We start from the raw sequence: 21806 nt of genomic DNA, 5'->3' as shown, positions 1-21806 counted from the left end.
GAAAAGGAATTTCCCCTCCGCCCAACCCTTCACTACCCAGTAGTAGTTTCCTGTGTATCCTTTTCAACTATATCTTAGGATACAACACAATATTCTCGCTACAATATATACATTCTTTTTTTTTTGTACATATTAGAACATAACGTTCTACAACTTACTTTTTTAAAGCTTCATATTAACTTGACTATCTTTTCATTTCAGTATAGAGCCGTCTTACTCGTTTTGAGGGCTGTATAACATTCCACTGTAAGGCTCTATCGTGTTCGTTTCTGAAGGGATAATCTGACCTTCTCTCTCTCCCCTGAACTTAAATATCTTTTTTCCTCTTTATTCCTTAGGTTCATATTGGTTTAGGGAAGCACACTCAGAAAATGATACCGGACAAGCCTGGCAGGCCTCGGGTGACACGGGGCCATTTTCCTACCTGCGGGAATGCTGTATCCAGGAATCATCCACAGGAGGTGGTGCCGGGGTGAACGTGGTGGCAGTGTTGATGTCGCCAATGATCACCAGGGCTTCTTTAAGGGCTTGGTACATTCGAAGCATCTCATCCCGGCGCTGAGCCTGCTCAGCAGATTCCTCCATCAGGGTATTTTGGTCCTCTGAGGAATATAACTGTGCTAGGAGCTCTGAGTTTATGAAATCTTTAACCTGTCAGGTCACCACAGAAAAGTGAAAATGGGAATACATGAGTGATCAAATGGTATAAACTGGTTCCGATCCTGTAGACAAAGTCCATAACCGCCCACTCTGGGAAAAGATGCATGATGCATGATGTACACAAGATGTACGATGTGTATGCATCTGTTTACTCTTATTTTCTTCATTATCCTCCCAGTCCTCCTGACCAGTGCAGGGACACTTTCCCCCCCGTCTTATGGCTGTGGACTAAAGGAAAACCTACATCAGTTGGAAGAGGACTAAACTTTGCCATCACCAGAACAGGGCCTGTTGGTTATGCAAGCATTTCCACATTGTTGTCTGAGGCCGCTTGGCATAGAGATGAGGGCAGGTACCAGGAGGTAAGCAGCAGTATTTTCAGCAGAAAACAAGGATATAAAGAAACCTAGGTAATAACACAAGTTATCCATTCCTTGGTATTCCCAGTCCTTTACCTCGCTTTTACCAAAATCACTAGAATACTATTAAGATCCCAGGTTTCAATGTCAACTCGAAAGTGGAATGAGCACCAATAAGTGAATTTTTATTAAATAGAGAACCTTAGATAATCATGCAAGTTGATTTACAAAAAATAAAAAAATAAAAAAAGGATATACTTTCAGCTTTCTAGAAGTTTACAATAGAACTCCTTCACAGTAATGAGGACTGACATGGGTTTCCATAGTTAACAGATATATGGAAACAGACTTAAGCATGAACAATGTGTATAAGTCTTAGGGGAGTGGCAGTTAGTAGCAGAATGAGAACAGAGAGGATGCATACACTGCAGAGCACTGAGGGAGGGAGCACCAGCCGCCATATCTCATCAAATCAAAGAAAGACACACCATAATTTGATGTGCCACGAAGAAAGAGAAAACACCATTAATTAAACTATGACAGAATGCCAAGATGCTATTGAGTGTGACATGCATCTTCATGTCAAAACTATTAAATGTGAAACAAGTGAATGTGGGAATCAATGAAAGATGGTATGTCCCACGTACCTTCACAAGTTATCTATTTGGATTCTCACCACATACTTACGAAATGTATTATGATCTCAATTTTACAGATGAAGAAACTGAAGTTCAGAGAGTTTAGTAATTTGCCCAAAGTCACAGAACATTAAGTCAAACCCCAAGTCTTTGGACTCAAAGTCTAGTGCTCTTTCCGTTACCTCCTTACCCCACTTTGATTGAGTGCTTAGCAAAGACAATTTATGTTTAAGCATCATGATTGTAGAGTGGTATCGCAAGTATGCTGATTAACTTAGCCTACAAAAGTAAACCAACTTGGATTTTTCAGTTTCTCTGTTAAATGAGACTAATGCTTATCTAGAGTCACTGGATCTTTCTAGGAAAGACCAAAGGCCAGCATATTTAATTGTTACAAATTCAGGCAGACAGCAGCATAGCTGTCAGAGGCTCAGAATCCCTGGCTTGTAGTGAAATATGGAACCAAGAGATCATAAAAGTCGAAAACACATAGCTTTATTATTTTTTAAAGGTATCAAACTATGTAAATAATTCTGCTGATCAGAAAATTCAGCTAAGTCACAGCTTCACTGTGGTGAAATAAAGAGTATTCTCTCCGTATTTTGCAAACCAAGACTGATTCAAATGTGGAAGTAATCTAGTAGACAAGATGTATTTGGGCAACTGTCTAGTAGGGTAGAAGGTTTATGTGTGATAGCTGTGGAAGGTAAGTTTGGCCAGGTAACCTGAGGCCAGGTGTGAAAGCCTTGAACGCCAAGGAAAAGTGTTGGAACTGTATCCACTTGGCAGTGGGAAGCCATGGAAGACTTCTAAGCAAGTAAGTGAAACAATAAAATAGAGTTTAAGGAAAATTAATCTGTCTGTGATTGGAAAAGAATTTGTAAGGGTGGTAGCAGAGAGAAAGAAATCTGATAGAAGACCATTACAGATCATTTCTAGATGGTAGGGCTTTCATTTAGCAAGACTGCAGTGGAACAGAAAAGATGGGCACATATCAATTACACGATAGAGGAAATACCAGGTGGGCGTAAGTGCTGGTTTGATGTGAAAGGGCAGGAGCAAAAGGAACAAGGACACTTCAAGCACTGAGGTTGGGGTGAGTTGGAAAACAGAAAATCAAAAGTCAGGAAGGAGAGTTAAGAGGAAAGACAGTAAATTTGGCTTAAGGAATATTTCATTCCCCCCCCCCTTTTTTTTTTGAGATTTAGTCACTTTTAAAACATACTTGCAGGTACCCAAGGAGTCAGGGACATTTGCACGAACCTTCTGCCGCTGGGCATGTGCATGCACTCAGATAGATGATGCAACGCAAAACTCAAAACCAGACAATTTTCCTGGCATGGAACAGCAGTTGGGCTAAGCTAGTTTGAAGCTTTACATCTAACTGGAGTATCACTTAGAATCTATTAAACACAATTTAAAAGAAGGTCCTTCCAAGAATAGATTTAAAGCAGATCTGAATTAAGAAGCGACTGTCAAACAAACCACGAAATAAAATAATAAGGGCTTGTTTCAGCATTCTGATCAAAGATCTGCCTTGAATCAACTCTTCCACATCAGAACATGACACGCTAAAACTTGCCTACTATCCCAAAGATTTGGCAATGTTGTGAATTAATAGGAGCATCACTACTGGCACAGGAGAAAATGGCAGTACGGCGCAGTGGTTAAGAGCTCACGCTCTGCAATCAGACAGCTCTGAATCTGAGTCCTAGTTCCCACACTTAACTGTTCTTGAGCAAACAACCACCTCCGCCAGTCTCAGGCTCCTGATCTGTAAAATGGGGACAGTGGTAGCAGCTGTCTCAAGAGCTGTTGTGAGGATCAAGTGACAGAATGATTATAAGTTGCCTCGCGCAATGCCTAGCATTTCGTTAGTGCTCTGCAAGCAGAAGCTGTTCTTTCTAAAGCATGCAGACGAAATTGGCCTCAGGTATTTAGAGGGAGAAGAACACACAGAAAGCTATTGCAATGGTGCAGGCGTCGAGAGACATACACAGTTCAATACATAGCGGAAGCTAACGTTTTATTTTGCACTGAAACAAAATTTTAGAAAGACTCTTCTCCTGCTAGCCTGGCTTTGGGATGCCACAACGGGAACAAAGGTAGGGGGACGTCAGGGAGTTTCCAGACACTTCAGGGACTTTCTGAGCAGTCTGTATGTCCGTGGTGCAAATACATAAATTTCAAGGATTCTGCATGACAATCGAGGCCCAGTAAGATCCCTTGGAGGTGATGGCATTTAGAATACACCTCACAGAACATGACATAAACGAATTATACTTGGATGCAAGACTTGAAATAATATTTATGCTTTTAATTATAACACCTTATAACCTATACATCTTGGTATGGTTCACAAAAAAATTCTCATACACAAAACCTCATTCCAGTTCAGACTCTACAGGCTAGATAAACAGGCATGACTGCACCATGTCGTCCTGCTCAGTGTAAAGGAATGTGAGGTCATTAAAAACGTTCCACATGTTTTCCTCTCTTTCTTACTTTAACCCTTCTCTATCAACCTGCAGTAGTTTTGGATCTTAAGCCTTCTTTGTCTTCATAATTAAGACCATTTTAAAGCCTTCATAAATAGAAGGGACATTCCTTGAATTTTCACACAATTCTGTTACTAAGGAGACCATTTCCTTAAAATCTGTTTCTAGACGGGAGTCTGCAACACAGTGATCACTTGCATTCACGTGAATATATAAAAAATGTAATTGAGCAGTTTAAATTTGCTTAGTTTGGGAAACGGGCTTGGTTAGAAGCTTGTGATTCTCTGAGATCTCACAATTCTTTCATGTCTGCTCTAGCTTCCTTTCTATTTCTCAGGGACGTATTTCTGCTAAAGACCAGTGATGTTTCTTGAAAAAGTGGCATCCTTTGCCTCACAAACCTAACGTCAAGCCAAAGAAGTTAGACACCAGAAAGCACCCACTATATGATTCCAAAGTTCAAGAACAGTCAGAGCTAAGATAAGCTATGCTGTAAGAAATCAGGAGCGGTGCCTTGCTGGGGAGTGATGGGAGGTGGGAGCACACAGGAGTGGGGGCGGGGGGGGGGGTCTTCTGGATCCTGGTCCCGATCTGTTTCTTGAGCAGGATGCTGAATTCTTGACCCGTGGAAATAAATCAGTGCCCTGGTATTTAAGGTGTACTTTCCCCTCAAATAATGAACATTTGAAATAATACTCGACTTCATGCACATGAAAGTTAGAGTGAGTTTTGAAACGAGGGCACATGTTACTAATTTTCCAGCGAAGTGCCACTGGCCAAGGAGAGTAAATGTGGAGCTCCAGGGGTCCAGGGCTCCAGGCGGCAGCACGCACTCCAAGTGTGAAACGCCCCCGGGCTTCATATCTGATTCTTAAAAAGTTTCATAAAAACTTTACGTTCTATTTTGTATTATCTGGGTTTGAATTACTAGTTAAGATTTAAAATGTTGTTTCTCATATTCAAACAAACCCTGAAATCTTTCAGGAAATGAGCCTTCTGGGAAGATACACCAGATACGTGCTATGGGCAGAGCAGCCCCCTAGGTGGAGAAGGCTGAGCTCCATAGTTCGCCCATTCTTGCTATATGCGTTAACTAAGGATGAGATCTGGGTTTTAATCTTGACTCTGCCAGCCCCGCTATGTGACCCTGGGTGAGTCCCTTAACCTCTCGGCACCTCAGTTTCTCCATTTATAATCGAGGCGAAATACTGAGTGCCCGGTGGATGGCTGTCCCGTGGGTGCCAACACTGAACCGTGTACCGCCCTGCCATGCAGACTTTCACAATAAAGCTCGATTCTCAGACGGAGAATCTTCTGGTGGGGTGGGCTGCAGAGCAGAGGCCATCAAACTGTGCTTGCCCTGGGGGGCTAGGTGTGTGCGAACATTAAAGTCCCGACCAAAACTCCGCTGCTTCGGCTGCAGCCGGTCCCGAACGGCCGGCTGTCATAAACTTGCTATTTCTTTGTGCCTCTGTTCCCCAGTGCGCTTAAGCACTGCAACAGCTGTTCTGCTTCAACAAAGGCTTACAGTATGTCTGAGGCAAGGCATTTATTGCTGGCTTTAAACTTCTTAAATAATTCCATATGGAGACCTGAGTGGCAGAACACTTAATGTAAACTTTCAAAGGAAACTGCCCACCAAATTCTGAACTTTATAAAAGTTGGCTGAAACATATTCTTTTTCAGAAGGCAGGGTAGCCATTCCCATTGCAAAGAGGAAAGGCCACGGCACCGCTTTCGAAGGTGACTATCCACCGACAGAGGACCCCGTTGCAGGCATTCACTGGTGCGGGAGAACCAGCGTCCACCCAGCGCCATTTATAGAAGCAGCAGGGTTAAGTGGATGGACTTTAGCATGAGGAGGCAGAGTATTTGTTTTCTAGCTGTGATTCTATGATGGATTCTCTACCTTGAAGATCTCTTAACATCGAATAAACAACCAGCACATAGGCATGACACAGTGCTTGGTGTTCAGTGCGTTTCTGGTCCTTGTACTCAACAGGCCCCTTCCGGAGTGAACACAAAGGATTCAGACGTTCTGTCCAATAAGATGCCCTGAGAATATGGCATTTAAAAGAGCAATTTATATTTTTACGTCTATGTAATTATCAAATATATATAACTATGTATTTTGACATATCTAGGAAAAAAGCAAACAAAATAATACTCCAGGAAAAGTGGTCATCCGAGATACGTAAAACTATTTTCTGACAGATACAAAAAGTTAAATTTCCAACAACGATAACCATCAGTTCGTAAGAATCCAGCATTACATGATGGTTCTGTTTTCTCCACATTCCTGTGAGTCTCAGCGTCAAGGTCCTCTTTCTCATTATTCTTGTGCAAGGTCTCTCTCAAGGCAGCTTGCAGAGCTCTACCTCCACGGGGAATTCCCTGGGGGGGGCGGGGGTTCAGCCATTTCATTAAAGCCAACAAGCACACCAGTGAGGGGTGAGGGCAATTACCCCCGTGTTTCTTTGTGTATGTGTGTGTGTGTGTGCGTGTGTGTTTCTTGAGAAGGTGAAAGTAGGATAGATTTGTAAGAGGGTCTTTTTTTCTATTTCGTTTTAACTAATTAGTGTCAGGCAACTCCTCGTGCTATAGACAGTAAGTGCTATTTCCTGTGCCGATGATTTAATATAGTGCAGAGCAAAGCAGGGTTTGAACTGATGGCCGCACTAATGACTTGCGATAAAACAGTGAAAAGATAAATGATACTTAATCAGGAAAATGTTTAAATAAGCAAGTGCCTGGATATACCACAGCAAAACAACCTGAACTCATTTAAGTAAAATTAAGAGGGTAATTTTAAAAATACACAGACTATTTGTTTAGTACTCTGTATTTTTCAAAATGGCATACAGTCGCATTTATTACGTTCTCTGACAATTCAGTGAGGCAGCTCAGTGTTCTTATCGTAATTTTAGAAGTGACTGACTTCAACTCAGAGGGGCCAAATAATTTGCTCCAGGTCACACAGCAGGCCATTGACTGAGCTTAAGAATACAATTCATGGTTTCCAAATTTCCAATATATTGCTTACCTACTGCTGATACTTCAAAGCATCCTAGCAACCTTGTTTAATTATGCAAAATCTTGCATGGGAATAGGGTTAAAAACCATGGGTGCTTAGAGCTTCTTCAAGAAGGGTTTCCTTCAAGGGGTTTCTTCCAGGAAACCTTTCTTCAAGGAACGAACACACCATGAACCACAAATAGAATGTCATATTTACAAATACAATTTTGAAAGAAATCTTGAAATACGGACAAAGGCTCTTTATAGTTCTGAAATAGGCAGGCAGCCTCATTGGCTTCTTATATTTTTTATAGTACTTCCATATATACTATCTTCTGAAATAAATCCCTAAGCCCAGGTACCTTTTCTACGATTCGTATTTTACATATGGAGGAAACGGATGCAAAGAAGTTAACCGATTTGTCTTGAGGTCAACAGAATCTGTAGCAGAACCAGGCTCAGAATATAGGTTTCTCCTGAATTCGAGTGTGTTCAGTAACTTTGCCAGCTAATTTATATGTGTTACAAGCAAATGCTCATAATATATCATCGATTTAAATAAAAGGTATCCCGAGAAGACAGCTAGAACTAAAAATGCTGGTGTCTCCTTTTCAAGAATCAGAAAAGCCTGTTATAAAACACTGCATTATAGCCTATCTTATCTAAAAGATAGTTTCTCAAATAACTTGTGATATTATTTGTACTTTAATAAAGTAGCTGCCAAAAGAACCGAACTAGATCACGTAATTTAAGTATCATATCCTGACTACTGTAAAGTAACCATGAAAAGGGAGGGATTCTGTACAATCCAGATCAACTGAGGGTTCATCTAGCAGGCACTTTAAGATCTGTGGCAATATCACCATTACCAGAAAAGAGAAGTTGACTGACTCTGAATCCAAGGGGATAGGGCAAAAAGCCATTTCCCGGGTGAAAATAGCATTCCATAGTTTTTAGAAAGTGAAAATAATCATATCAATGTATGTTATGTGTTTGTGTGTAGAAAAGAATAAATATTTTTTGCTTTTAATCTCAAAGTCTAGGAGCCGGGGCATCTGGTTTTATTGCTGCCTTTGCAATTAACTCACACCCTGAGCACAGCTGCAGTATTTTTGCTCTACTTTCTTATGAGCAAATGCACACTCTTCAGGAGCAGATAGGCGATAGGGAATTCCACAGTACTGTGGCTGTAAGTTTCATGTTGGCTTCCCTAAATTCTCTTTCACTGGTCAGTCACTTGTCACTTGTAATAGAAATGAGGAACCTGGGTAATAGGTATTCAACCATCCAGAAAATATCACAAAGAAGCTGGTGAGAATATGAGCAGTTTCCACACTAAGATGGGTTAGAAGTTAAAATGAGACAGTTTATAATCACTTACATTATTGATCATAAGGTGCATTATTGTTTTTGGAATTAGATCTCGGATACATTTGTTGATGATAGACATGTAGGAGTCTACGAGGTTGCGGATGGTCTCCACTTGCCTCTCCAATTGTGGGTCCATGGAAAAGTTTTCTGCTTGGCCATTCTCATCATTTTCAGTCTAACAGAAAGGAAAGAAAACATGGATTATTTCACATTCGTTCAGAAGAAAAAAAATACCATACATTATCAGATGATCAACTTCTGCTCACTCTGTTTGGAGTTCTATCACTAGATGGTTAACATCTTTATCTTAAACATACCCATTAATTCTGAAAAGAGATCAGAACCAGGCAGTTATTCCTCTACTTTTAGCAACCCACAACCTAGGGGAAGCAACTTTCTGAGCGAATGCTGGGATGAATAACCAGATAAAGAGTGCACCTAACAACATACCTCTAGAGAACAATCTAATCTTCAGCCATTTGCAAGCTGGCCAAAGAACTGAATCCAAGCAAATGATGCAGATGTAAACCTCTGGGACGGGTCTCCAGGGATTCTATAGATTAGAAATAACCTTGGTGTTGTTCTGGAATTCCTAGGTCTGTTCTGGAATGGATCAGCATTTGGATCAGCCCAGGTTTTAAAACTAAATCTCCTAGGCCTGGCCTGGAGCCAAAATAAGAGATATAGAGAATAATTCATCTTTCCATGCACTTGCTGGAATTTGTTCTGTAAATTCATGCTTCTGTCATCACTACTAAAGGCTGGCTCCATTGTGGAAAACTTACAATTTTAACTTCCAACTTGTTATTCTTTGAATAAAACAGAACACATCTATACACAAAGAATTTATTTGTGCAACATGAGAGAAGCATCTGTTTTCTATACTATGGGACTTGAGTTAATTAATTTTGGCTTATCCACCAGAGGCTGGGCTGGAATGGCATCTTCATCATTAAGGGCTGACCTATTGGCTTGGCATTGAAATCAATTTAGAACAAATGGTCTCCATTTCAAGTCAGGTTGAACCATCTAAGCCCCAGAACATGATACAAATATTGTTAGTGGTCTGGCTACTTTCTAACATTTGGAAAGATTTAATTACAAATGCAAAAAAAGGGGGGGGATAATTTATTGCTTCCATTGTAGACATGAAGTACTTTTCCTTGGAAATGTACATACTTTGATCTGCCAGGTTTTCAATCATCCTATCAGTTTTAGGCAAAGCCCTGTGCTTAAATGGATCTATAAATGACAAACTTTTCCTTTGAATCAATACGCATGTGTGAAAGGCATATTTGTAGGCCTACAAAGTCAATAATAACAAAGAGAGAAATAGGTCCTAGTCATTTATACAGGCTTCTCTTGCTCAGAAATATCCAATACTTTTTAAAAATATTAAAATAATGTGCTCACTCTAAAACACAACAGTCATTTCTCCAATCTTGAGAGTATGGCCCCATGCTTCAGGGCGATAGTTTGAGGACATTTCTGAGGCATCTTACAGCTACTCCAGCAAGGTAGAGGAAGTTTCAAAGAGGAGAGTTGTTTGAAATGGTCTTTGGTCACTGAGAGAAAGAACTAAATCAAGTCTTCCGTAGTAAAGAACTACTTTTATTCTTAATTGGTGATATACAAGCACAATAGGATCTAGGACAAATGGGTATAAAGCTGAAGCCATAAAGTGGTAGGTAGAGGGAAGGTAAGCCACAGCAGTGAAAAAACAATCATGTTTCCAAACTCCTTCCTAGGGTATAAAAACTACTTCAAATGTGTTCCATGCTGAGCCCAAGTTGTAAGTCAGCAGTAACTGCAATGTCCTTTTAAGGATTATGTATTTGAAAGTGAAAACTTCAGGTTCAAATTCAGGCTCTATTGTGTACTGGTTGTGTGGCCACACTTAAGTTACTTGATGTAATTTAAACTCAGCTTCCCTATCTTTAGAACGGGGATACACGTCCCTGGTGAGCTTGTGGAAGCTAAAGGAGATAACACATAGGAGATGACCTAGCCAAGGGCCTCAATAAATGTTAGCTGCTTTCTTTCCTTTCTGAATATTCATGGAATAAGAGTTAGAGAGCTGCTTGACTCTCAACATACACTATGAAAATTTAAGGTGAAAACTTTGTGCATAAAACATTTTCAATTCAAGCAATATAAAAATGGCAAGTGTATTTTTTTTTTTTAACACCTCCACGTTTTCCTTTGAATCAATACGCATGTGTGAAAGGCATATTTGTAGGCCTACGAAGTCTGCCTGGACCCTCCTCCTCCCACCCGTGAAGATCTTTCATCTTTCAGAACCTTCTGGACAAGCTCCTGATGGCCCCCCGACCCCGTCGCTCCCCCCCTTTGTACTTCCTCTGTGTCTTGTGTTCACTTTTTTTAAATATCCAGCCTCAGTTTATGCTCCTCTCCTATTAGATTCTGGTGTCTTGTTTCTCTCTCCCTTCTCAGCACCCGGCACAGAGCTTGATGCATGGGAGAAGGAGTTAACAACTCCACAAGAGGTTTACCTAAATCAAGGAAGCTGCTCTGGTGCATTCAGGGGTTCCAAGTGTGCCTGCCTACATGTCAGAGACACTGGAGACCAGAGAAACCCCAGGGCGGTGAGTTAGGACCCATGACTACTTGATAACAGTGAGAATGATAAAATGATTATGAAATTATGTATACAAATGAGAACAGATGACCGACAGCTTTGGGCGGAAAACAGCTTTTATACAAAGCGACATAAACCTCCATAATGGATAAAATACAGTTCAGTTTGTCTCTCTGATCTGAAATATACTGAGGTTTTGTTATGGTATTTAACAGTCGGGGGCGATGACATTTCAGTATCAATATTCCACCTGTCCCAGGAACACTTATTGAGCACTTGCTGTGTTCTAGGTACTCTGCTAAGCACTTTGCGTAGAAGATCCACACCACAACCTTGTTATTGTCAACCCACAGAAGAGCATGTTGAAATTTGTTCAGTAAGTGTAAGATGCATACAATTTTAACAAATTTCTTTTTCTTCCATAAGTATAAAAAAATCAAGTATTATGAAACAGTGAAACATTCATAAAACATCAAGTCAGTTTCATAGATAAAATAAATGTAGAAAGAGTTTCCAGGAAAAAGATGTCATTGAAATATTGCTATTTGTAAAAAAAAAAAAAAAAAAAAAGATTGAAACAAAAGAGAAAAGCAGAGTAAACAGTATTTTTAAAAGAACCTCCAGAAATATAAAACACCAAGAAATTATACCATCATCTGCATGTTTACATAGAAACACTGAATTTTCCCATTTCACACTACTTTTAACATTTAGCCTTACTTTACTTTTTGCTTATCAAAACATGCAAAAGACATTCACTTTCACTTTTTAAAACCAGATGCAAATAATAAGGAAAGTGTCAGAGTGAATGGAGAACACCGAATGGATTAATTCTCAACACACACACACACACACACACACACATACACACAAGAATTATTCCAGAGTAACCCGTAAAACAATTTGAAGTTCTCTTTAGCTTTTGGAAATAATATGTGGTCACATGCAAAGTTTAACTACTCAGATAATACCATGGACGTGACGGGGAGTCACAGAATTCAGAATGCAAGTTGAATTTCTTTTCTGATTTTAGAAAGATAGAAGAAATACTTGCCTTTTCTAATATAGCTAAGATAAGTGGGGGAAATATGCATAGATGGACTTTTTCTTTAAACTGAGTAATTTCAGAGAGCAAATGTTCCCTTTTCTCTGACCCAGTTCTAACCAAATTCTCTGTCGTGTTTTTTTCTGTATGTATACTGTGTATGACTATGTATTTTTTCTTTGTTTAAATTATAGGATTGCAATAGGATTCTTTGCAGTCTAAGCACTGAAGTGACAGCTGTTTATCATTATCCTCATCAAGGGAATGTAAAATAAAAATAGTAATTTGTCTCTGATCTTTGAGGCAAAAAAGAATGGTCTGCAAACATTTAACCTTTTATGTGCAGGTTCATTGATGCTGTTTACAAAATGTGAATAATATTGTGAAAACCAGCTTTCTTCTGAAAAATACAATGGACAGGCCTTCCTATTGCAATTTTGTTCACAAACAGCTTTTGTGAAATCTAATGCAACTTAAACAATGAAAAATAACAACTCAGCACTGTAAATGGTTTATAAACAATATTGTAATTTTCTTTCTTATGAAACTATTTGCACGGTATTCAAGAACCAGTCTGTTTTACAACATTTTAATTTAAAAGATTTCTCCTAGAGACTTAATACTTTAGCAGGTGAGAGGACGAAATAGCCAAATCAGAAGTAATTCCCACCATACCTTAAAGCAACCATTATAGGAGATCTGGGCTTGATGGGGGATGTCTATTTTTCATGTGTTTTGTTTTCATCTCTTTTCTTTCCTTAAATTTCTTTTTTTTAAAGATTTTATTTATTTGAGAGAGAGACAGCACCAAAGCGGGGTGAGGGGCAGAGGGAGAAGCAGGCTCCTGGCTGAGCATGGAGCCTGATGTGGGGCTCGATTCCAGGACCCTGGGATCATGACTTGAGCTGAAGGCAGATGCTTAACAGACTGAGCCACCCAGGTGCCCTCTTTCCTTAAATTTCTTATTGAATTATGTCATAAGCTTCTTGGAGGATCACTGAAACCATCTACATAAGATTATTTTCTTAAGGTGACTGCAACTCTTTAAAAGTGGAACAGAAATGCAAAGTATCCTGGCAAAAATACATACATAAACATACTAGCTAATTGGTGGGGGGAGGTTTGCTGCATCTCTTCTCACCAATGGAGAGCATTGCACTACAACCTACAGATCTACACAAGTGATTTTTCCAGATAAGCAACACTTGCCCCTTTCTAAGCACCTTATTATTATCATACAATTTCTCCACTACCTTAAACAAACAGTAAAAAAATATCATTTAACTTTCTCTTAGTGAATCAGGTCATCATTATGAAAATAGTGTTACCATGGTAACACAGCTTTGAATTTTCCAGCCCCACACTATGAAGAATGTCTCACTGAAAACCTTTCCCCACTTTCAGTTATGTACTTCTTCTAATTTGCAGAGGCTAATTAGAGGCTAATTTGCAGAGGCAGGCAACCAACTTGTAAAAAAACCAAAAAACAACAAAAACTATGGAAGAAATGTGCTCCAGAAAGCCTTTGAGAGGAGTAGAGATTGTAGTCTGCTGCCTTGGGACAGGTATTTCATTAATTAATTAAAAAAATAGTTGTTTAGTGTCTCAGGTGAACTGTGAGGGGTACAAAGGAAGTTGAAAAACTTTGGTACTTTGGTGAGCTTCTCCTCTGGCAGGGAGGATGCAGGGTGGAATGAGTCAGTGAGTCTGAGGATGAGCTCAAGCATGGTGGGCTTCAAGGGGAATCCTTAGAGTTGGCCACACTAGAGACGAACCTTACGAGTTGGGTGAGACTTCAGACTGACACTGGGGGAACATGCTCATTGTTCTATCCTTAGGACTTAGCCCAGTGCCCTATGTGTAGCAGGAGCTTCATAAGTATGTGGAATATTTGAAGACAAAAACTCACCCAGGCCATCTCCTGAGGGATTAGGTTTCTGTTTCGGACGGAACCTAAGAGACTGAGCTCCAGGTAACTGAGGTGTTGCTAAGATGGTAAATGTGAGTAATTGCTTGGATTGCTAGGACGGAGCTTTCCATGCTGAGCTCCTGGTCTGGGCAGGATAAATAACGATCTGAATCCAGAATGATGTCAGTCGATGTAAAGATATGATGGCTCTGTCTCAGGATGTCTACAGATTGGAGCCGCGACTGTAGTCCAACGCTGGCATCTACTTACGTCTCCAATCGGTGAGAAACATCCATAATACAGGACAAAACACTGAATCCCCCCTGATCCTGTGAGCGGTGACCCACTGGACAGAGCAGGCAGGACCCAACTCTGTCTGCTTCTGTCATTTTCATCACTATTCTTCCTTCTTCCTTTACCTGCTACTACCCTTTTTATTCTCCCTACAGCTCTTGTTCTCCTTTCATCGCCACACTGCATCATAATAAGCATTATAAAACTATGTAAGATTAATGTGAAATTAATCAGCCGTTTAAAAAAAACCCACATAGGATTTGAAAGATACGTACTTGACTCAAAACAATAACAACAAACCTATGTCAATGGGTGGCTCTTTTTTTTAACGTAGCTCTTTTTTTTCTAACTCTCACTCAGCCCAATAGCTGTGAACAGTCTGTGTGGGGCCAGTGTATGCCTTTGTCTCCAATAAACAACTTGAATGATGACAGCAATGACTAAGTAGGATCTGGAGGAGTAAGGGGAAGGAGGGTTTCCCTCATATAACTGACAGTCACTGCATTTGTATTTAAGATGCACTGAAACACTAGCTTTTATCTGCAACTGTAAAAACAAACGTGGATATGAGGATTCTTAGAGAAATTTGAAAACTTATGTACTCTGTCCTGAGGTCCTCCTAGAAGTTATAGTAATTCCTTTTTTTTTAAGATTTTATTTATTTATTTGAGAGAGACAGACAGAGATAGTGACAGAGATAGCGAGAGACAGCACACGTGGGGAGGAGAGGGAGAAGCAGGCTCCCCGAGGAGCAGGGAGCCCGAAATGGGGCTCAGTCCCAGGACCCTGAGATCATGACCTGAGCCGAAGGCAGATGCTCAACTGACTGAGCCACCCAGGCGCCCCGAAGTTATAGTAATTCCAATCTAGTTTTTAATCTATCTAAAGTCCTATATTGCTTTATATTAACAGGTAAGTTTATGAATATGTAATATTCGTATATTTTAAACACATTATTGAACATTGCTATTTAAACAATCTTGAGAATTTTTTCTAAACTTATGAATATTTATTTTTGGAAAATTTTAATCTTTATATACTGAGTTTGCTTGCCACAGCATAACAACCCTTTGTCCAAACAATAAACGGTCTAAGCAGAACAATTTAAACCGTTTCTTTAAAAATAACCACTGGCCTCACCACCTTTTTTGGTTTCAGATAATATTAGTAATTTTAAAAGGGCCAAAATTAATTTTCAAGTATCGACTCTTGGCAAAAATATCTGTTTAAAATTTAACTTTGTTAAAAAAAAACCCTTTTTCTAAAGAGAACTAGAATTAGAATCAACTGATACAAATTTCCTTTTTAGTGAAAAAAAAAAATCACAACATTTCTTTGGAGTAGCAAAACAGGAAACAGAATATTTCCAAAGAAAAATTTCCAGAAAATAGAATCAAACACAATAGGATAAACATAAAAACAATTTGTGATGGTTAATTTTATGTGTCAACTTGAGTTGGTACCCAGATACATGGTGCAAACCTTATTCTGGGTATTTCTGTGAGAGTATTTTTGAATGAGATTCATACTTAAATTGGTAGACTCTGAGTAAAGCAGATTGTTCTCCATAATGTGGGTGGGCCTTATCCAATCAGTTAAAGACTTGAATAGAACAAAAAGACTGTCTCTCCCCAGCAAAAGAGAATTCTCCTGCCGACTGCCTTCAGACTTCATCTGCAATATGGCTCTTTCTTGTTCTACAGAAGACTGCCTTCGGACTTGAACACTGGCTCTCCTGGGTCTGCAGCCTGCCAGTTCACCCTGCAGATTTTGGACTTGCCAGTCTCGATAATTATGTGAGCCAATTCCACATAAAAAATCATTTATCTATCATCTATCTATCTATCTATCTATCTATCTATCTATCTGTCCTTGAGCACGTGCACACACACATATCCTATTGATTCTGTTTCTCAGGAGAACCCTGACTAATACATACACAGTCTCACTATAGATCATAAAACAGTATGTGATTCAATGTTACATTGCTTAGTGGAGCTCACAGGTGCTGTAAGAGTTCAGAGAAGCAGAGAATCAGGAAGGGCTGTGATGGGAAGTAACACTGGTCCAACTCTAATGATTCACCTTTACTTCACAGCCTTCTCTAAGGAAGAGAGAGAGAGTCAAAACTAATCCATCTTTAGTCTCTCCAGTCTATCACAAGGTCTTGCTATGCCTCCCCTGTGGGTAGACTAAAGATAACTTTGGATAGCCTCCTCTCCCCCACTCTCAGTCCTGTTGGTTGGAGCCCTGATGGGGCTGCAGAGGTCAGGCTGAGCCACTCACTCTCTCCGCCCATCCAGCCTAACCTCTGTGATGACGGAGGTGGCACGTGACCGCGCAAAGCCCATCACGGCACATTTGTCAGAACTATTAGGAAGGAGAAGCTTCCTTTCATTTAGGAATGACAACTTTCTAAGAATTAAGCCTGTAGGCAAGGCGGCCTCAGAGTGAAGAGGAGTCAAACCTGCCTGCAAATGGTGTCAACAAAGAGAACAGCAGAGTTGAGAGACGGCGAGAGGTGGATGTTTGAAGACATTAGTCTAGTGTGTGGATCTGGCTGCAACAGACCTCTCTCTGGTTTGTGCAGTTACACCAGCCAGTAAACAGTTTTTTTGTTTTTTTGTGTGTTTTTTTTTTGTGTGTGTGTGTTTTAAAAGTTGGTTTGGTTAGAATTTAAGTTCTCTTGCCCCTATCCTAAAGAGTTCAGATGAATAAATCACTTATTCAGGATGTTCTCTCAACCTAAAGCTTTGTCTTCCAACTCTACCTCTAACCCCCTTCGTGGTTAACACATCTGGCGCATCTCTGAATCTGCAGCTGAAATACAGCTCCTCTTCTCCCTGTATCTGAACAATTGGCCTAGACTTCTCAACCTTTGTCATGTATCTCAATTAGGTGTAGACATGTCCATTTCCCTAGCCAAAATGAAAGCTTCTTGAGATAGATAATCCTTCAAAGTGAAGTGCAAATACAATATCCCTTGCTTTACATGCAAAAATTTCTTATAACAAAAGAATGCAATGGATTAAAAACACACAAGGGTAAAACTGTGGGTAGAGTCATGACTTGTTGCATGAGTAGAGAAACAAAATGATGGAGCTTTTAAAGAAGTAGCTATAGTCAAGGGTTTTACATCTCTCCAGGCTCCCCTGAACATTGTCATTGATAAAGCTGTCATCTGGATTTAACTGCAGAATTCCCCAAAGGCCTCAAGATAACTTTTTCAGCCATCCCTACACGTGAATTAGTGCATACACCTTTGTCAGGCATTCCTGACATGCCAGGGCCCAATGGCCTTACCAGATGATCCAGATAAAGAATCTATAAACTGTTCTAGAAAATTTAGGTTCATTTCTGTTAATAGGAGAGATTAAAGTAAAATCAGAACCAATTTGCCAAGTTGAGCTGTTGTAAATCTCTTGTTCCCAATCTTTAAAGATAGAACATTTCTGGTGATCACAATGGACCACGTCTGTCTGGGCCACCAAACAGACAGCATGCATGTACGTGCCCTAGAACTGGAAAGGTACTTCTAAAGCTGTCCCAAATAGAACTTCTGTCTCTGTAAATACTCGTTCCCAATTAAGAGAGAAACTAAAATGTAGAGGACTTTGTCTCAAGGTAGGCAAACCTCCAGTGTGCAGAAAATAGAAATTCATGAAGATGATAATAATACAATATACTGGAGATGCTAAAAGTTCTGATATTGAAAATTTGATGGATTCCATGGAGATCTATATGCCAGAAGTAATAGCCATCGTGTCTGTAGTTTATTTTCTTTTGTTACTTCTCTCTATTCATTTCCTGAAATTGTGTGTATTGCCTGCCTCACAATATGGAGGAAATAATATACAGAAAACAAAACTTTCTTTGCTTCACCTTGATCATGATGTTTGCTTCAAATTTTGCCTACTCCTCACAGAGTGGTAAAAACTAACAAAGGCAAGATTGCTCAAAGATCAGCAACTTATGGCAGCATTTATAATAAAAATTAAAACTATTCTAAGGTAAATTTGATGGGGCAATTATTATTAGAAGAAAATCTGTAGCATTTTAAAATTTATATATATGAGATTGTACTGAGGGCTGTGTTAATAAGGTTTGTAAAAATGGCTTGAGGTATAAGAGAAAAAGCTGAAGTGGTTTCTTAAAAACTTTCTTTCCCTAGACTGTTTTTAAAGTAGTTTAGAAGCAGAAATCAGACTATACCCACTAATAAACACTGATGAGATTACAATTTCAAAAAATGCTTTTTATGACCAGATCAAGATGTTCCTTTATAGAATAACAAGGTAACTTTAGATTGGATATGTAAATATTGCTAAGAAAACATATTACTGCATGTATTCACAATTTCCCCCAAATTTCTTTTTTCCTAACCATGGCTTCAGAATTCTTAGAAATGTTATTATTAGTGAGTACTATAATATCCCCCTGCCAATTGTTTATGTCTACTCAATTCATATAAATACTTTCAAATTAAAATAGGTATAATGATTTCTGAATTAAAGAGTAAAACCTCTTTGAAATTATCATCATGAAGTTTCATTCTACATTGGTGGCCAAAGGCATCAAAAAAGAAATGTGACAACATTATCCATCTAATTCAATTCAATTTCTAGCAGTATTCCACAATCACTTATAAAATATCTGGGAATATACAAAAAATGGAAAACGCAAGATACGAATTTTTAGAGGGCTCAAGACTGGAATGCACATGGCTTAAGGAAGCATATAAAGATAGCTTTGTGCAACATCAAGATGGTATGTGTGATTAAAATTTAAAGGGTATTAAAATAAATCAATGAAACAATTCTGGATGGCAATTCCTACCATTTCAACAGAACTCTTGTCTCATTTAATTATATCTTCCATATTCCTGTAAGTAACATACTCTACTAAGTCTGTAAGAGAACCCCCAAATCAAAGAAACTATAAGGAAAATACCTGGATCAAACACACATTTGTAGCATTCCTCAAATACAATAAAAAAAAATCTACCTGACTCTAGTAGGTTACCCCACGTTCCCAAACCACTTCAGTTTGAGCAACAATTTAGAATAGCAACTAAGCGTATGAAGTATGGAATCAGATGAACTATATTCGTATCTTGTTTCTGTCATTAATTAGCTTTGTGACTTTAGTGAAATTAAAGTTAAGAAGTCAGTCAGCCTCACTAGGCCTTAATCTCTGTGCCATATGAGGGGGTAATATTAGCATCTTAAACATTTTATAGGGCACGGCAGGTGTAGAGACCAAATCATTGACAAGGCACTCAAGCACGGTGCCTGACATATACTGAGTGCTCACCAGAAGTTAATTGTTTGTATTGCTTGAGATAACTGATGTTTTAAATGACATAAATGACTTAAATGAGTTTACAAAATTCATAAATACGAGCTTGGTTAAAAAAAAAATTCAAAAGGTCCCTTGCAAACTTTTTCTTTGAGAGTGTTTTCTGAAACAGAGAAAGAAATTGGGCCACAGTCTTACCAATAAATATTTGTGGGCTTATGGCACTAAATACACCAGGTCCTTCACTGCCTACCTGAGTATAAGAAGCACTGACTTAATCTCTAGAGGCCCTTTCAGCTCTAACGTTCTATGACCGTAAGAAAAGGAAGGTGCATTTAAGCTTAATATAAGCAGTCAGAGCCATTCAGAAATATCATGTAACTGGGGAGCACCCATTTACTACAAGAATTCCAGCAAAATCTTCTGGGCATGCTGGAAAAAAACCTACAGCTACAATGAGCAAGAGGGTGAGCTAAAACTGATGACTTTCTACGAATCCTTCCAAAGATTTAGTGATTCAATAATGTGTCAAAAACACAGACACAGTCCCTTCCTTTAGCTCTAAAATCACTAGGCTGTCAAGGAAGACAGGTAGATCTGCTAGTCAAAAGAGAAAAACAATAGTTTTATCTGTAATATTTCTAGGAAAAGACAAAACAATTAATGGTCAACAATTTTTAAATGCATTCACATACACCATGTCAGTTGGTCCTCAAAACAATCTTGTGGGACAGAAGCACATGAGGGAATAAAGGATGTGATAGAGTGAGACCACTTGGTTCCACTACTTACTAACTCTGGGAACTTGGGGAGGTTAATTAATCTCTGTGTACTTCAGTTTTCTGTCAAACAGAGTAATAACTGTACCTATTATAATTATTACCTTTCAAGGGTTATTGTGCAGAGGAAGTAAATGGCTCATGTAGACATTCAGAAGAGTGCCTGGCACATAACAAACACTCAATAAAGGTCAGCCATTACTATTATTTTTCTTTAGGAAGAGGGAATGAAAGCACAGAGAGGGCAAGGGATGTGCCTGAAGATCTTAAAGATAGTAAGACTGAATCAGGACCCTGACCTAACTTGCCTTGTGTACACTTCCTGCTCTTTATACACCACCCCACTGCTTTCCCTCATTAACCATACCTCAATAGAACTGAGTACTAAAAGTGAAATTAAGTAGAAAGTGGAAAATTTTTAAAAATTACAACTTTTTCTTACTCCTCCAACAGGTGATGCTCCAGTGTTTTAACATTCCAAAGAAATCAAACACAGCACTGTCCAGTAGAAATAAAACACAAGCCACATTTCTGTAGCCATGTCAAATAAAGCCAGTGAAATGCCTTTTAATAATGTCTCATTTAAGCAGACATATCCAAAATATTATCACTTAAAGAAATACTATCATTTTGATGTGTTTATAAGCTGAGTTGTATCCACCCCAAATTTGTTGAAGTCCTAACTCCTAGTACCTCAGAATAGGACTGTATTAGGAAACAGGGCCTTTTAAGAGGTAATTAAATTAAAATTAGACCATTTGGGTGGGCCGTAAGCCCCTGTGACTGGTGTCCTATATTATAAGGAGTGGAGCTTAGGACCCAGGCAAACACAGAGGGAAGGCCACATGATGACACAAGAGAAGGCAGCCGTCCACAAACCCAGGAGCGAGGCCTCAGATGAAACCAACCCTGCTGACACTTTGATCTCAGGTTTCTAGCTTCCAGAATTGTGAGAAAATAAATTTCTGTTGTTTAAGCCACTCTGCGGCACTTTGTTATGGCAGCTCTAGCAAACAAATGCAACATGTAATTAATATAAAAATCATTAACGAGATAGTTACATTCTTTTCTGTTTTTGTACCAAGTACTGGACCCCAGTGTGTATTTTATGCTTACAGCATGTCTCAATTTGGACTGGCCACATTTCAAGGGCTCAGGAACCCCATGCAGCTAGTAGCTACTACACTGGACTGTGTAAGTACAGAGTAGGTCCATGGTATTATATCTTTCATATAAAGTGCTTTTTTAAGTTCTAAAAAAATACATGCTTATTTTTTAAAACTTTATAAAGGATTGCTTATTAACAATCTTATTCTTAAGTGCCAATTCCACTGCTAAAAC

General features: G+C 39.1%; 1 protein-coding gene across 8 annotated transcripts in view; it reads right to left on the bottom strand.

Moving 5' to 3' along the window:
• The window catches only part of DNM3 (dynamin 3), a 543403-nt gene that overhangs the window by 30734 nt on the left and 490863 nt on the right, over window positions 1-21806 (bottom strand). For all 8 annotated transcript variants that reach the window (XM_032393370.1, XM_032393365.1, XM_032393366.1 and 5 more), the window contains 2 exons: window positions 8552-8716; window positions 425-651 (listed from right to left, as the gene is read on the bottom strand). In XM_032393370.1, coding sequence (XP_032249261.1) covers window positions 425-651; window positions 8552-8716 — 392 coding nt within the window. The remainder of the gene's footprint in view (window positions 1-424; window positions 652-8551; window positions 8717-21806) is intronic.

The sequence above is a fragment of the Phoca vitulina genome, unplaced genomic scaffold (genome assembly GCF_004348235.1).
Source record: "Phoca vitulina isolate PV1807 unplaced genomic scaffold, GSC_HSeal_1.0 scaffold73, whole genome shotgun sequence".
Taxonomy (NCBI): Eukaryota; Metazoa; Chordata; class Mammalia; order Carnivora; family Phocidae; genus Phoca; species Phoca vitulina.
The sequence above is the reverse complement of the archived record's forward strand: the minus strand, read 5'-3'. Positions and strand labels throughout refer to the sequence as shown.